This window comes from Physeter macrocephalus, chromosome 4, assembly GCF_002837175.3.
Source record: "Physeter macrocephalus isolate SW-GA chromosome 4, ASM283717v5, whole genome shotgun sequence".
In the NCBI taxonomy this organism is placed as follows: Eukaryota; Metazoa; Chordata; class Mammalia; order Artiodactyla; family Physeteridae; genus Physeter; species Physeter macrocephalus.
Window position 1 is genome coordinate 88,971,790 of NC_041217.1, and position 16,442 is coordinate 88,988,231.

Genomic DNA, 16,442 nt, shown 5'->3' on the forward strand with positions numbered 1-16,442 from the left:
CGTTTGACCATATATGTGAAGGCTTATTTCTGGATGTTCTGTTGTATTACATTGGTTTAGAAGTCTGTGTTTATGCCAGTTCTACACTGTTTGGATTACCATAGTTTTGTAATAAGTTTTGAAATCAGGAAGTGTGAGATCCCAGCTTTGTTCTTTTTTATGATCGTTTTAGCTATTAAGGGTCCCTTGCGATTCCGTTTGGGTTTTAGGATGGAGTTTTCTGTTTCTGCAAAAAATACAGATAGGAAACATTTATTTTTATACTTTCTTGTAGTACAGTTAATTAATTACATATCTCTTTTTTATTAGAACGTAATCTCATAGATGTTAGTGATATTTTCAGTCAATTCTTTTTCCTTTAGCACCTTGTAGAGTAGGTGTTCATAAATACTTAAAACTTTTTGTTTTCTGCCTCTGGGGAAATGGCTCATTATTTTTAATCATCAAGTCAGAAATTTTCGTTCTTAAGATCTTAGCTCAGGGAAGCCATCCTTGACTCCCTAGACCAAATTAGGTCCCCCAGATATGCATGCTTCCTCTGCTCTTCCATCATGGCAATCACATGTTTGTAATTATATTCTTCTGTGAATATTTGTTCCCCCACTGAGCAGTATGTTTCATGAGGGCAGGGTCTATGTCATTTTGTTCTGTACCTAGTGGCTAGCACACAGTGGATGCTCAGTAAATATTAGTTGTAACTTCCTTGTGATTTGCATTTTTCCAATTAATCCTCTGTTTTGGTAGCTAACTTCTCCAGTTGTAAGTAAAATCAATTAATGTCTTCAGTATGCCCCCTGGGATGACCAAGGACAGGCTATTTTTGAAAGTGTATCATACAGACCTGAGCTTTTTAGAATAAGTGTGTTAAAAGGTAAAATGATAAAAGTTGTTATAAGATAGTTGTGCCTAGCAAATGTCCTCACTGATGTTAATTTCTGTTTTTATGTGATTATGAAAAACTGAGACATGCACATTTTATATTTTAGAACCAACCAGTTTTGCTTTTTGGACGACCTCAGGGAGATGGTGAAATTCGAATAACCACTCTAGACAAGCATACAAAACAAGAAAGGTGAGAAGGATCAGTACTTATTTTCAAAATAAGTTATTAGGATCAGGAGATTGTGAAAATCTTAAAAACAGTTCCTCCAGGACAAAGGAGTGAAATAAAGGAATAAAAACAAGGGGTCAGATCGATCTGTGGTTTTTTAATTTCTCATATAGATATGTTAAGTATTCCCCTCTTTGTTCTGGTATCTGTTGATTTGCCTAAGTTTGAGTTCTTAAGAAGGAATAGACAAATATAGAATGTCAGCTAGAGTAAAAAAAAGTACACATTAAAATGAGAGTAGCAATAAAGCAATAATAGACAACTACTATAAAAACACAATTGTTTAATTTAATTTTATTTTTTGGTATGCATTTTAAAAGAACTAAAAACAATACAACATGTCCTAAGCAGGAAGTCCAAGTGAGGGCCATTTAGTGAGATTTTCTCGAGGGAAATTTGTAGGTGCAGTCCTTAAAGATTAGTTGAGCTAATTATGCGGTAGTTAAACTGATTTATTTAGTTGAAATGGCCATTTTCTGGAAACTTTGGAAACTAGAAAGTCAACCAGTAGGGGGCAGCATCACTCTTGCTTCCACCTTGATACCCAGGCTCTAAAAGTAGCTCCCAGGGGACACACATCCTTTTAGCCTCTCCCGGAAAACAGGCTTTGAAAGTGATGCAAGTAATAGAGCTACGTGAATGTCTCATTATTATTGTTTAAAAAAATGTATGCGTGTTAATCACTGAGAGTTTTCAAAAAGATACAAATATTGGTCTTGGATGATAGGATTATAAGGTCTGTTTTTTCCCCCAATTACATTGCTTTTAGTAAGATAGAAGAGAAATATCAACATGTAAATTTAACCGTAATTTCTCTAGCTTACACTTGGGTCATGTACCACTCAATTTGTTTTAGGTTGTCCATTAAGTCACGAGGAGCAACATACAGGGTAAAAGCGCAGGTTCCACAAGTAGACCCAAGAGTGAATCCTGCTGTGCACCCACTGGCAGTGTAACCCTGAGAAAATTATCTAACTTCTCTGAGCCTCAGCTTCCTCCCCAGTAAAATGAAGATGCTAATAATACGTACCTCAGGAGATGGTCCTGGGTATTTAAATTGAGTCATCTTTGTGGAAGGGGTGAATGCTTCTCAAGACACTCTGGCTGACTCCTAGTAACATCAGTAGAAGTTAACTGCTGTTGTTGTCATTAATATTATTCCATAAATGTTTAGCTTTTAAACTGGAAGAAAGAAAGTACTAGCTCACGAACAACACTTTATGGCTTAATTGTTCCTGACAGTAACTCTGCAGTGTGCATATTGTTCTCATTATAATTTTGCCTATTTTTTAACTGTGGAAACTGAGGCACAGCAGGGTGATTCATTTAGTAAAGGGCAGTGCCAGGACACACAGTTCATTCTTTCAATGTGCACAATGCCTTTGTCTTTAACTCACAGGATAAATTAAATTTTACCTGGGAAGAATTAACACACATGCTTCCAAACCATTTAAATAAATCTCTCTCTCTCTTTCTCTCAGGCATATCTTCTTATTTGATTTGGCAGTGATTGTATGTAAAAGGAAAGGTGATAACTATGAAATGAAAGAAATAATAGATCTTCAGCAGTACAAAATAGCCAACAATCCTACAACTGATAAAGAAAATAAAAAGGTAAATTCTTGGAAATGAATAACTATAATTTACTCATAACTTTGACTAGTCAAGGAAAGTATGCTAATACATTAATGTGAGAGGCCGCTTATCCATCCAGGTGTTTTTGTTTCTAGAGATTAATTAGAAGCAAGCCTCTGTGAGAAATAATTGGATAGTGCCACAGGTGATAATGATCATCTCTAATGCCCTAATGATCAAGGCAGCAAAATGCACTTGGCATAGCAATTGTTCTAGATATGAAGTTGACTACAGTAATCTTGATTGTTCACAGTTTGTCTGATGATAATGTTATGGGTGGTTTGTGGATGATTATGGCGGTGTGTTAGTGAATTTGGAAACATGATGTTATTAATGAATGATGACTATTAACCTGAGGAATATTAATTTTAACAGTGGTCTTATGGCTTCTACCTCATCCATATCCAAGGACAAAATGGGTTAGAATTTTATTGCAAAACAAAAGATTTAAAGAAAAAGTGGCTGGAACAGTTTGAAATGGCTTTGTGAGTATTTCTACTTTTAAAAGTGCTTTTTTCTACTGCATAAGTTTCTTATGAACAATGAACTACCAATAAACATACTCTAATGTTTGTGGCATGTGTACAGAGGCTGTGAAAACACTTTGCTCTGAGCATGAGTGATATGCTACGAGACTGTCAGCTTGATAACTTTGGTCTCCTGGGAGAGATGTTTTGGTGAATTTCTTCAAGAAAAAGAAAGAGGGAGCTCTAACCTTCTGTTTGACTTTCTTCTCATGGGCATATTTTAATTCTTTAGCTTTTAGCAGCCCCCGAAAATATTAATTATTCTAATGATAAACTTTTAACGTAATTGCCATGTTTTATATATATCTTTAAATTAAGTAGAAATACTCCCAAACACATACACACACGTACATACTACACGCAAATATCTTATTTTTAATAGATTGATTTGTTCCTCCTGTTTGTTTTTAACTCATTTATTGTTTGAATTCTGAGGTAAATTACTTGATGTATTCAATGAATGCTTTCAGGGCTTGACTTCTCTCAGTGTTTTTTCCTTTTATTAAAGTGGAAACTCAACAAAGAGGTGGGAAATAAATCAGACATGTTTAAAAAGGAATGCATACAGAGATGTGATTACACAAGGACGTGTCATTATAGGAGTTTCTTTTCAGTTTTGAGGTTCATGGATTAAAAAGTGTATAACGAACCTTGTTATGGAAACATATAGGTCACCCTGAAATTGAAACTGTTAGCAAAAGGTGAAATTAAGAAAAAACACTTCTGTGATTTGCTTCATTTATATTCAAGCATTATTTACCTTTTGCAGACAAATTCTATCAGATTTTTTGTTTGCTTTCTCCTTTGCTGTTTTTGGAAATGCTCATGTTACTATAAAATGGAAATAGGATTAGAATATTTTATTGTAGTTCTGAGGGGAGAAAAATAGAGATTTTCCTTAGATTATTTTCTCTAACATTTTGAGACATAAGATTGTGCAGCTAAAATAGTTTTAAGCTTATAGACAATTCTGGGTTCAGCAATAACCCCTGCCATGGACTGGCTGCATAGTCTTAGCCAATTTGTTTAACCTCTCAGAGCCTCAGTTTCCTCCTCTAAAATAGGGATAATGATATTTTGAATTCCAGGTATATGTGTCAAGCAGATGATGGCCAGATAGTACAACAGCGATGATATAGTATTGAACTGTAAGAGGTATCTGTTGTTATCACTATTATTAATATTGTTTTGTATTTAGGATCCTAATATACCTATAGGGACTTATAAATTCAGAGGACATCTTCCAGTATACTATTGTAGTTTTTAAAATTTATTGTTATTGATTATAATAATTAAAAGACCTTAGTAGTTGTACGCATCAATAAAATGGCTATTCTACAGGGACCTTTTTGGTTTGGGTCACAAGTGATGAAGTTGGTGACCTCTGCCCAGTCTCTGATGAATTGTGGGCTACATCATAAACCTGGTGTGCTGTTTTAGTGAGGTTTCAAGTGATAGGCAATATTTGGACTTGAGCAGTTGGGATTGGAGTGACAGGATGCTGGGGTTGCTGATAATATGCAAAGGCAGAGCTGATCTCACACCTTTGCTCTTGTGGGAAGGATGCTAGGTTGGTATTTTCTTATGGATTCTGTTCATATGATCCTTACATGAGTGAAGGAATTTCTGCAGAGGAGGGAAGTTAAATTTGTTGTCCAGAGTAGGCGGGCTCCTTGGACTGTATTGATAGGCACATCACTTAATATTTTGTTCACTTGCCATAAATCAAACAGCTAAACTCTGGATGCAAGAGACTCAACAAAATGGATGCTTATCTCTCTTTTTCATGGAAAAGAATCTGGGGTAGGTAGACAAGGGGTGGGTTGGGCTCTCTGGGGTATTGCCAGGAACCCAGGCGCAGATCTTCCTGCTCTGCCATTGTCAGCATGGCTTCTGTCCTCACGGTTGGTCACGTGTTGTCCAAGATAGCTGCTGGAGCTCTAGCTATATAATCTACATTCTAGGCAGCAGAAGGTGATCCTCATTTTAAAGGATTCTTTGCAGAAATGCTACAAGCTTCTGTTACATAATACTGACCAGAACTTAGTCATGTGGCCACGTCTGACAAGGGAGCCGAGAAATGCCATCTTCATTCTGGGCATGATTATGCTTGGCTACAAATCAAGGTTCTCCTATTATGGAAGAAAGGAGAAATGGGTAGCTGTACGCAACTATCAGTCGCTGCCTTACAGGTATATACATAAGGGAAGAGTATGGGTAGCTTTAAATTATTCCATCACAGGAAAGATGGCTGTACCACACACAGGGAAACTGGGTGGGGTTCTTCATCTTTGAGCCTTATCCAAGCACCTCAACAATGTAATTAAACATCCATTAAACTCTGTTTGTATTTTAGAGTTCCACTGACTTGCCCATGCAGATGGTGAGAGAGTGGAAGTACCTTTTTTTGAGAATTGCTCAAAGTCAAAGTTGAGGGCTTCTTTAAGCAGGGATTATGCCATGTATGGCATGTAAATTAAAATTAGGCAAAATAAAACTAGGATTTTATTCGAGCAACAGACTATCCCATTATTTTATTTCCTCCTTTCTCTTTTGAAGCTTGTTATGCAGGAAAGTCCTGCTTCCAGCTTTGTAAGACAGGTCTTGCTTGTCTTGTGCTCAGGAAAGTAGAATAATCTAAGTAAGTCCTGAACCTTAAGACTTTGCCTATGGCTCAAATTTTGCTATTTTATCCATTATCTAAAGTTCAAGTACTCTTAGTCTATAAGCCATGGAGAAAAAGAAAACTGAGAAATCCTGCAGCATTCATGACAATACATGATAAACAGTAAGCCTTGTGTCTCGCCACAGACCAGCTTCTTCCAGTCTCTTTGGCACTAACAGGGGCCCTGTAAGTCCCCCTAGAGCACTCTGGAGTGTTGCTTTAAGGACCTTTGAAAAGGAAAGGGAGGCATTGGTGGGAGGGGGGCAGGAAATCAAGGGAGGTGATATTTTAAGACTGATGAAATGCTTGCCAGTTCTATTTACAGAAGATGGCAATTCTGCTGTTTATAGGATTGTTGGATCATTTTTATTTAAAAAAATTTGCAAATCACCTTTAAGGAGTTTAAAATACTGCTCTTAATTTAGACTATTATAAGGGATCATAGAAAAGCATGAATACCAATAAACAGTAAGTATCCGGTAAACTCAAATCTCCCCGGAGGTGACCTAAATCTCAGCCTCTGTCCTTCCCAAGCACACCCCAGTCCCCACTCAGTAGCCCTATTCTCTGACCTTCTTTGGCCATAGCCACTTCCAACATTATCTGCAGTGGACCACATAGACTTGGCAACCCTCCAGAAGAAAGGCTTCACAGAGAGAAAAGCATCAGTGACCCACTTGGATAGGGGAGGAAGAAGGATGTCTTCTTTCTTTTTTTCCCTGTGAAAAGAAGTGGTAGCAGGACTGATTGCTCTTGAGGTTGTTTGAACAGTTTTTGAGCCAAATAATGTTCAAGAGCTATAGTTCTGGGGATCCCACTCTAAAAACTATATTTAGCTCTTTAAAAGCCTGATTGATACACATTATTTATTCTTATTTATTTTCAAAAGGACTTTTTGTCACTGTTTCCCACAATTCCATTTAGTTATCTGGGAAATAGGATGGCAAATGTTATTTTATTAGCTTAGGCTAGTTTTCATAATGATGTTGGAAAGTGTGGATGTGAACATTGCCCATAGCAATGTTCAAAATATTGTTAGGAAGCTATGGATGTGTTTTCCCCAAATCCCTTAAATGAAGTGTTTTTAATGTTTTCTCCTGTTAGATTTAAATTGATAAACATGTCATAGCCATTTTATAGCTTAGGAAACTAGCAATGGCAGGAGTATTTCAACACATTTGTACAAGTTCAGTGCTATGTCTTTTACAATAGAGTTCAGGATCTTATTTCACAGCATTTTGTTTAACCAGGAAGGTGCTAAAATAAGCACCTGGACTCAAATCCTGTTATCTAAAACTGGAATCAGGATTTTTTTTTTCTTTTTTTCACTGTGACTAGGACCTGGAGGATCAGACAGTGTCCTTAAGTTTTCTAGAAATAAGTCAGAGTTGGGTAAAATAAAGAAATTGAGTAATAGAATAATAAGATTTTTAAAAGGAAAAGTTAGAGAAAGAAAAAGTAGAACAGGGGCAAAAAAGCATTGCGTATGGTAGCAAGTGGCAGGTTTTGAACCAGCCTCTGTCATATTTATTGAAGGGAACTGAAAGGCCCTTTTGCCTGGAATTGCTTCTGACTGACTTGACCCAATTCTTGAAATTCTAACAATTTATATTTACTCCCTTGAATAAAGAAAGCCCCCTTGAAGATGCATATACCATTATTACCACACTAAGATTTCTTCACTGTGTGCCACATGCCAGGCACTGTGCCACATGGCTTACCGAAGGAAAAATAGCATAGAGACCATTAACGTCTGCTAAAATACGAGCCCAGGATATATATCTGTTAGCTGCTAAGACTAGTGGGAGTGGGGAGAAGAGAAGGAAAAGGGGGTATGGAAATTCTAGAGCTGGGGAGGGGCTCTGGGACCAGGCTGCCTTGTCATCTGGAGGGGCAGCCCCTGAGCTTCGTTTCCTAGGATGAACCCCTGAAAAGGAGCGCTCTCCAAGTGGGGTGAGGCAGGGGCGGGAATGCAGCCATGAAACTCCACAAATCACATTTAATTTGAGCCACAGTGTATCTTTCTAATTTATTCCCCATTTACTTCCAGAAGGAATTTGAGGTCACTCACCATAAAAAGCACACATGCCACAGAATTAAAAAGAAAAATTTAAATAATCAGAGGTCAAACAGAACAATGTTTCAAAGCATTCTCCGCAAACTCAGGCTCCACTAGATAAGAATGTTTTCTTGAAATTCGCCTCCTGGAGTTTGAACATGAAAGCAATGAGTATGTTTTTCACATTTTAAATATAAAATTATATTTTATCCAATATAATTTGTTTTAATCTAAAGGTATTGCTCAGAGATTCTGAATACCAGAGGGGTAATTATCAGAGGAAATTGCATTTATTCTCCCAATATTTACTAAGCACTTGCCTTGTTGCCAGACGCTATTGGAAGCCCTGGCCATATAGCACTGAGGGAGCTATTGCAATTGAATTTAATTACTGTAGCTTCTAAATATAATAGCGTTCAGTTAAGATATAGTGGATCGTATTTCAAGACTGAACTCTTGATATTTCTATCCAAATGGTCTCTTCCTCCCAATCCCATCTTTTCAAGTGTAATTAGATGGAGGGCCAAGATTTGCCTTTTCCCTCCACATGTAATCTGTTTCTCACCAATCTCTGCAGATTAAATCTGACCACTTGCTTGTAATCTTCACCCTCACCTCCCTGGTTTAAGCCTTCCACATCTCTGATTAGTTTCTGCATTCCCTGCCCCCTCCTTACCAGTCCATTCTTCAAGAAGCATCCAGGGTGATCTGCTGTGTCCTGCCCTACTTAAGACACTTTGTTGGCTATTTACTTCACTCCGTATAATATCAAAATTCTTACCAGGACCTCAGAAGGCCCTGCATGGTTTTATCCCACCCATCTCTTTAGCCACATCACACACCTGTTTGCTGTAGTTAGATAGAGTGCATTTCAGTTTTTGGAGAATATGCACAGGCCTCAGGCATTCAACCGTGAGGTTTCCTTACCAGGATGGTCGGTCTTTCCTCTTGCTCCTTGGGTAACTGGTTCTTTATCCTACTGATCTTGACTTTAAATATCACTTTGTGAGAGAGATCTCTCCGGACCACTATGCTAAATGAGTAACCTCACTTCCCTAGTATCCTCTCACAATTGTAATTATATGGCCAGACAAAAATTATCCAAGTTTAGTGTTTATAGCCTTCCCGAGACCTGACAATCCCCTCCTTGTTAAAGATAATCTATTACTTGCCTACTCTATTTTACCTGTCTTTTCTCCTCCCAAAGAGTAAGGATTCTTTATTGCTTATTAGGAGAGAAGCTAAATTGAACTATTGAATACATAGATAATGTTGGGAGAAGGGAAAAAGAAAGCTTCATGGGTCTGGGAATGCAAAGAAAGTTTTGGGTTTTGGTATGAGTGAGGCTCTGGAATAGCTATGGGGTCTGAGGGGTTTGGAAAGGGGAAAAGGGACTTTTGTAATGCATTTCTGTAGACTCTGAATTATATTCCTTTTGAGGTCCTTTGAAATGCTAGGTAAAGAATGAAATTGCCATTTGGTTATTTGGTTGCCCTATGTGTACCTTTAATGCCCCAAGGCTGAGCTGCCTGGGCCCTTGGATTGAGGGCATTGCCATTAGATCTAGCTGTCTATTTCATGGCTCTTCTCCCAGTGGACTAAAAACACCAGGAGGGCAGGGATCTTGTCAATGCTATTCACATGCATGATCAGTCTTAGCACAGTGCCTGGCACATAGTAGATAATCATATTTTTATTGTAAATCTGAAATTTTACTCTAAGTTTTCTGACAGTAAGGTCAATTTTAAAACAAAGATGAATTAGGAAATTCTTACTTTCTCACAAAATAATGCAACAGTCCTTGAGGAAAAGAAACTTTCACTAGTATGATAAGAAGGCTTTATAATGTGGATCCTTAAGTAAGAGATACAGAAAAACGTGTTCTCCATGAGCAGCATTAGATTTTTTTGAAGTTCGAGAAGTTGATGTCATATATTATTTTTTTTCTTAAATTAACCCTCAGAAATGAGGTTGCAATTTTTTAAAGGCATTTTTGTAGACACCTACCTGATGCTTCCAGGTTATGTTTCTTTTTGTCCATCTAGGTATGTTTCTTTTTGGCAGTCTGACTCGATGCTTAGATGAACTTAGAGAACCAAGCAGGATGGCTAATTTTCATATCACCTAGATTCTTTCAAGTAATATTGATCTAATCTATACTTCTGCTAAAAACTACAAAACAATATGCAAATTGTGGACCTCCTTGCCTCTAGGAGATGTAGGGGATATAGAACTTAGACTGGTTCTAAGGTCTGAGATGCTCAAAGCCACCTACTTCCTCATATTTCTCTCTGTCCACACTCCTGATTCCTGACCTGCTCAATTTTTTTCCGCCTGTCAGACTCAGAAGAGTGGCTCTGCTTCTTCTCTGTTTTGCCCCTGAAGTCCAATCACTGTCTGCATGTTGTGATACTGATGGGCGTCACAAGGGAGACTCATTTCACATGTCTATTCCCTCTCCCATTTCCCTGGTCTCCTTAACACCCTCAGTGGCACCTAGAGTGTGACCCTCCCCACCGTATGTTGCTCCGGGCAGTGGACCAGGACCTGACCTCACTGTTTCTCCTGTGGGGGGTGGCTAGTCAGGCCAGAGAGAGGGTGCCTCCCCTAGCCATCCCAGGATTTGGAGGGATAAAGCTGTGTTGTGTTACACATCAATTCAGGGTTAAAAAATCTGGTGAGTGTCTCAAGAGAAGTGGTCCTTGTTGTTGTTTGATGAGAGACCCATGTTTATGATATCAAAGGTTTGGCAGCAGATTTGACATTCTATTGTGCAAATTTAAAAGACTGACTTTATGAGACTTCCCTGGTGGTCCAGTGGCTAAGACTCTATGCTCCCAATGCAGGGGGCTCAGGTTCAATCCCTGGTCAGGGAACTAGATCCCACATGCATGCCTCAACTAAGGGTTCACATGCTGCAACTAAAGATCCCGCATGCTGCAACTAAAGATCCTGTACACGGCAACGAAGACCTGTGTGCTGCAGCTAAGACCCGGCGCAGCTAAATAAATAAATAAGTAAGTACATAAATAAATAAAAAAATAGACTGACTTTATTTATATTTTTGCCTAGATGGAGATTCCCCCAATATCTACATGAAGCTAAATCAGAGAATTCTATAGCAAGCCCAAACTACTGCTGCTCTGGCTACTACTGCCACTACTACTAGGATAATGGTACTACTGCTTCTCTCTCCTCTTCCTTTCCCTTCCCCTCTCTCCTCTTGTTTGTTTTCTTCGTTAGGAGATCCGTTGGGATCTTATCAAATATATAAATAAGTACCTGTTGAGGCTGTGAATTTCATCTCTTAGAACAGGGTCCAGAAAGTAAACATTTTCAGCTTTGTGGACCATATGGTCTCTGTCACAACTACTCAAGTCTATCATAGTAATAACACAGCCATAGATAATACATAAATGAGTGAGTGTGGTATATTCCGGTAAGATAAGTTGTGGGCTGTAGTTAGCGACCCCTGTCTCACAGCAGAGAGATGATGATTCAGGCCTAGGGAATGTAGTGAGTATGTGTTGCCACAAAAGGATCTCAGCTATACTGGTGCCATGTTGTGGCTTTTTGTAGAAGTGTGATTTTCTCACTAGCACTAATTCCTGTTTAGGTCATCATGATGATTTAGCCTCAAAATGTTCTCTACTCCACCAAAACCAGAACAGAAATACCTGGATGAATTATATGTATTTGGCATTATTTTGTACTGACCAATTGAATATCAAAAATGCCATTCAGGTATCTGGTTTCATTAAGTTTTATTATGTGGTTTGTTGGAAAGCACTATGAGACCCCAAGAATCCAGGCCAGTAGCAACAGCATGGTAAACTTGTCTCTACTCAATAGTCGACCACATCAGCAAGGATAGTTTTCTAGTCAGTGATGGCTCTTCGTGCTCTTGAAGCATTTTCTTCTTACCAGTAATGAAACTTGTGCCTGTTATTTATTCTGAAATTCCCTCTTTGGAGAGCACACTGAGGAAGATTAGAAGGGGTGAAGGAAGGCTATGGTGGTGTCAAGAGTTGGTCCAAGGGTGAGCCTTCCTGGATGAGCTGTGTGTGGGGGGGTGTCATTTGACTACGATGACATCTGCTTTGGCATTTTCTCGGTGTCCAAAGCCCATCAGTGTCTACTTGGAAACTGGTAACCTTACAGGCACAATTACCAAAGTATCAATCCATAAAGCATCTCTGAATTTGTCTGCCCACATGCTTTTTTGTTTTTTTGGAGAAATTATTCACTCTAAAAACAACCTTTTATTCATTCTCCTTAAAAGGATTTCACTACCAGTTTTTAATATGTAGAATTTGTTTATGGATATGAAATCCATGCCGACACGATCCATCGCCCCCAGGCTGCTCTGAGCCTTATGCTACTGACCTATTCACGTTAATATCCCAAGTTGAAGCAAGCACAACTCTCCCTGAATCTAATGTATTGTCTATAACCTTTCAAAATTGGCAGTTAAGTCAGTATAGGGAACTAAACCACAGTTTCCTGGCAGCAATAAAAGGAAGTAGGACACGGGACAGTGCTCAGAAAAATCACAGCTGTCATAAAATGGAGTTTTCCAGTAGCCTGTTTGATCCAGAAACATGCAAAAGCATTTCATGCATGACGAAGCATGAGTAAATATTAAATACTGTTCTTGTTCTGTTATTGCCTAGTGGAGATCAACCTCTCTCCTTTTTTTCAGCTTATATTTAATACTTATTTGACATTTTTCTGGCATTCCTGAGCATGCTTATAAGGAAGGAGAAGCCATAGGCAGAAGGAAGAATGAAGGATAGATATCAAAATTTCCATCAGCAAACAAGCATTACTCTGTTTAAAACTAAATGCAGATAAAATTCAGCTGAATTAGTGTTGGTGTCCCTGAGCTTTTATAACAGAGCCTTTGATCCATTGTGTGTGTGTGTGTGTGTGTGTGTGTGTGTGTGTGTGTGTGTGTTTTCTTCTTCGTATATGAGAACAGTAACAGTGCAAGCAGGAGAGTGTAACTGGGCAGTGGTGGTCATCACTGCTGTCTCCAGCTTGTCTGGGTTATATAGAAGTTAACACAAAGAATAGTTTGTTTTGGAACCGTTTGTTGTAGTGAGTCAACTATGTGTATGGTTTCTTCTAAGAAAATGACATAATCAGTGAATTCTATAATAGTAAGCAAGCTTGGGCTTCCCTGGTGGCGCAGTGGTTGAGAATCTGCCTGCCAATGCGGGGGACACGGGTTCGAGCCCTGGTCCGGGAAGATCCCACATGCCGCGGAGTAACTAGGCCCGGGAGCCACAACTACTGAGCCTGCGCGTCTGGAGCCTGTGCTCCTCAGCAACGCGGAGTAACTAGGCCCGTGAGCCACAACTACTGAGCCTGCGCGTCTGGAGCCTGTGCTCCTCAGCAAGAGAGGCCGTGATAGTGAGAGGCCCGCGCACTGCGAGAAGAGTGGCCCCTGCTTGCCACAACTAGAGAAAGCCCTCGCACAGAAACGACGACCCAGCACAGCCAAAAATAAATAAATAACTAAAAAGTTGTAAGTACAAAGATTTAAAAAAAAAAAATAGTAAGCAAGCTTTAATTTATAAGTCTAAACCTTATATTACAGTTAATGTCACATGTACTACTTTTAAGATATTTCTTGATAAGAAATTGTTAGGTCACAGGCATTATAACTTTGGGCTACACAATACAAAATAAGCTGCAGTTGAAGGTTGGCCATCCTTCCAATGGAACAATGAGAGAAACTTCACTTTTCTTCTTCATGGGATAGTAAGCAGTAGCAGTCTGGTTGGAGAGGTAAGAAAGTCATACTTGAAACAATTACTGAATGAGACTGAATATTGTATATATCTGTATTCATTTATTTTTTTGTGTATTTATTGAGCATCCCATACATGCCCAGGAACTATTCTAGGCACTAAGAATATAATGATGAATAAGACAAGTTCTTTCTCTCACTGAGTTTACATTCTAACAAGGCTTATATTTTCAAGTCAGCATTATAATGTCAATGCAAAACAGTGATAAATTGCAAGGTACATGAAATAGTTTATACCACTCATTATTTTGATGTAAGGAGAATGGAATTGGACATTTGAACATAGAAAAATCCAATGCATGCGATTCTCTCAGGCAAATTTGTAAAGAGTTATTGGCCCTCTGGGGATCTAAGGAAAGCATTTGCACTGAAGCCTTTTCCTTTTAATTTAGGAAAAGTAAGCTGTTGTAGGTTAAGTATGTGCATTTTTTGCTTAAAATAATTAGGAAAAATATCATTTACCACTGATACGTAATTTAGAAAAATTAATTTGTTCAAGGTGGTTTTTCTCCCGTTTATTCTGAATGCCAGTTTGTAATAATCAAGATCTTAAAAACCTGTAATGTTTTATGAACTCATAAACACTCTGAAGAGGTGTTTAATGTTCCTTTATTCCAACACCTGAGCCTTTCCTACAACTTCTTTCTAATTGTAGCCTGTGCTTGAGTGCCTCTTGTGATGAGGAACTTACTACCTCTGGAATTATTTGCTCCATCTTTGTTTAGCTTTGACTGTAGAGAATTCTTCCTTATAATGAATTGAAACATGTCTATTCAAGTATAACTTCCTAACGTCCCTTCTTGGGCCCCAATAGGACATGTCTTAACTCTTTCCCCTATATAGTAACCCTTCAGATATTCGAGAATAGCTATTCGCCAAGTCCATGTTTTAAACATACTTTCCCTTTGAATAAATGAAGAGAAACTTTGGGAGAATTCTTTCATTAACTAGTTGAGTAGAATGCTAATCTGATCAGATAAAGGTATGGGTAAATTGAATGTTTAATGTCAGTCTAATATTATAGGCAAGGTATGATGCTAGATGCTATAATTCCCACAAAAAGGTAAATGAGACTCTTAATTTTCAAGGTGTTCAGAAATCAGTTTGGGGACTTCTGACTGAATTGTGCATGGCAATTTTTTCTTTTTTGATTCTGAGTATTATAAGGAAGATTTCAGGTTTTAATTCCTTCATGTTAGAGCATTTAGAGTCTGGTAGCATATAGGGATAATTCTTTACTCTTATATGGCGCTTTATAGTTTCCAAAGTGTTTTTGGATAATACCTTATTTGATTCTTAAGGAGTTTTGTGAGATAGCCAGGGAGATATTATCTTTAACATAGAGTCAGCAACTAGAGAAGAGATTAAGTATTTTGTGTGTGTTTTTCAGTTAGTAAGTGAAAAAGAGACTGGTCTTGAATCTCAGTCCAGAGCTTTTCCCCTGCACCACGCTGTCTCATTTATAGCAAGAATATCTACTGTTGTTCTCCAAAGATGAAAGTTTCCATCAGTTTGTTTTATAAGCAAGAGGTATTCATGTGTAGTATATTCACACACTCTATGAAAAATATATTTAGAACTTAATTACTTTCTACTTATTTTTTAGTGATGCCGTAAGAGTTGGTTATCTTGATGGAATCAAATAATAAACAGCATTGAATATTATTAACAGTAAGGATGATTTGGACTTCAAAGAATTTCCTTAGAGTAAAATAAATTGTCTTAATTTACAGGTTAATTAATAGCAAGATTTTTGGTCACCTTATCATAGGATTGAGCCTAGTATGATTTATGCAAAGACTTGATTTTATTTGATTTGATGGTATTTGCATTATGTGATTTTAGTCTCAAAGTTTAAATTCCCTTTTTAGAGGTAAAAGAATTGGGGAGGAGAAGGCTCATGGTCTGAGACTAAGCCCTGGCCAGTTCTCAAGGTGGATTAAGTTGAGTTCTAAATCAATATGTGTGTGTGTTTTCGTCCAGTACTTAGGTAACAGTGGCTGTGTATTACATAAGTCACTGGAGGTATGAACGCAGTGTGAAAACACTGTCATTTTTCTCCTTCAGGATAAACTTTGGACTACCATTGAATAGCTTCTTCTTCCTGGGGAGAGCCAGATTTGAAGTTATCTGGACCATGTGTTTGACCTGTCTGTCGCTTATTAGAATAGCGGGGTTTCTTCTAAACATCTTTCTCCAAGGAAACACTGAGATTTGGGAGCTCAGATTATCTGCCTCACAAGTGATTAGAATATTCCAGTGGTCAATGGGTTTAGTTTAATTGTTTAGTCCAATCCACATCTTTATATTTGTAACATCACTGTCTACACAAAGCAGCCAGCCCTTTGGAAAAAAAAGGAAGGTAATTTCAAGTCACAAATGCCCTAAATTAATGGGCTCCATAAATTCAAAAATTCATAAAAAATAATGCTGTCTTATTTAACAAAGTTTGTTAGAGTAAACAAACAAAAAAAAACCTTCTGTATTTATTATTCTTTCAGTCCTTCCTTGCATCAATCCCATAAGAGAATTAACATTTTCTGACATTGACATTCTATTCCAAGCACAATGCTATATGGTTTTGATATTTGTCTCGTAAATCTTCCCAAAACTCATGAGGGGGGCAGTTA

At 38.0% G+C, this 16,442-nt stretch overlaps 1 protein-coding gene across 1 annotated transcript in view; it reads left to right on the forward strand.

The window, feature by feature from the left end:
• VAV3 (vav guanine nucleotide exchange factor 3) overlaps positions 1-16,442 on the forward strand; it is a 423,978-nt gene that overhangs the window by 225,027 nt on the left and 182,509 nt on the right. The window contains exons 13-15 of the mRNA XM_024119713.3: positions 987-1,072; positions 2,593-2,725; positions 3,122-3,231. Coding sequence (XP_023975481.3) covers positions 987-1,072; positions 2,593-2,725; positions 3,122-3,231 — 329 coding nt within the window. The remainder of the gene's footprint in view (positions 1-986; positions 1,073-2,592; positions 2,726-3,121; positions 3,232-16,442) is intronic.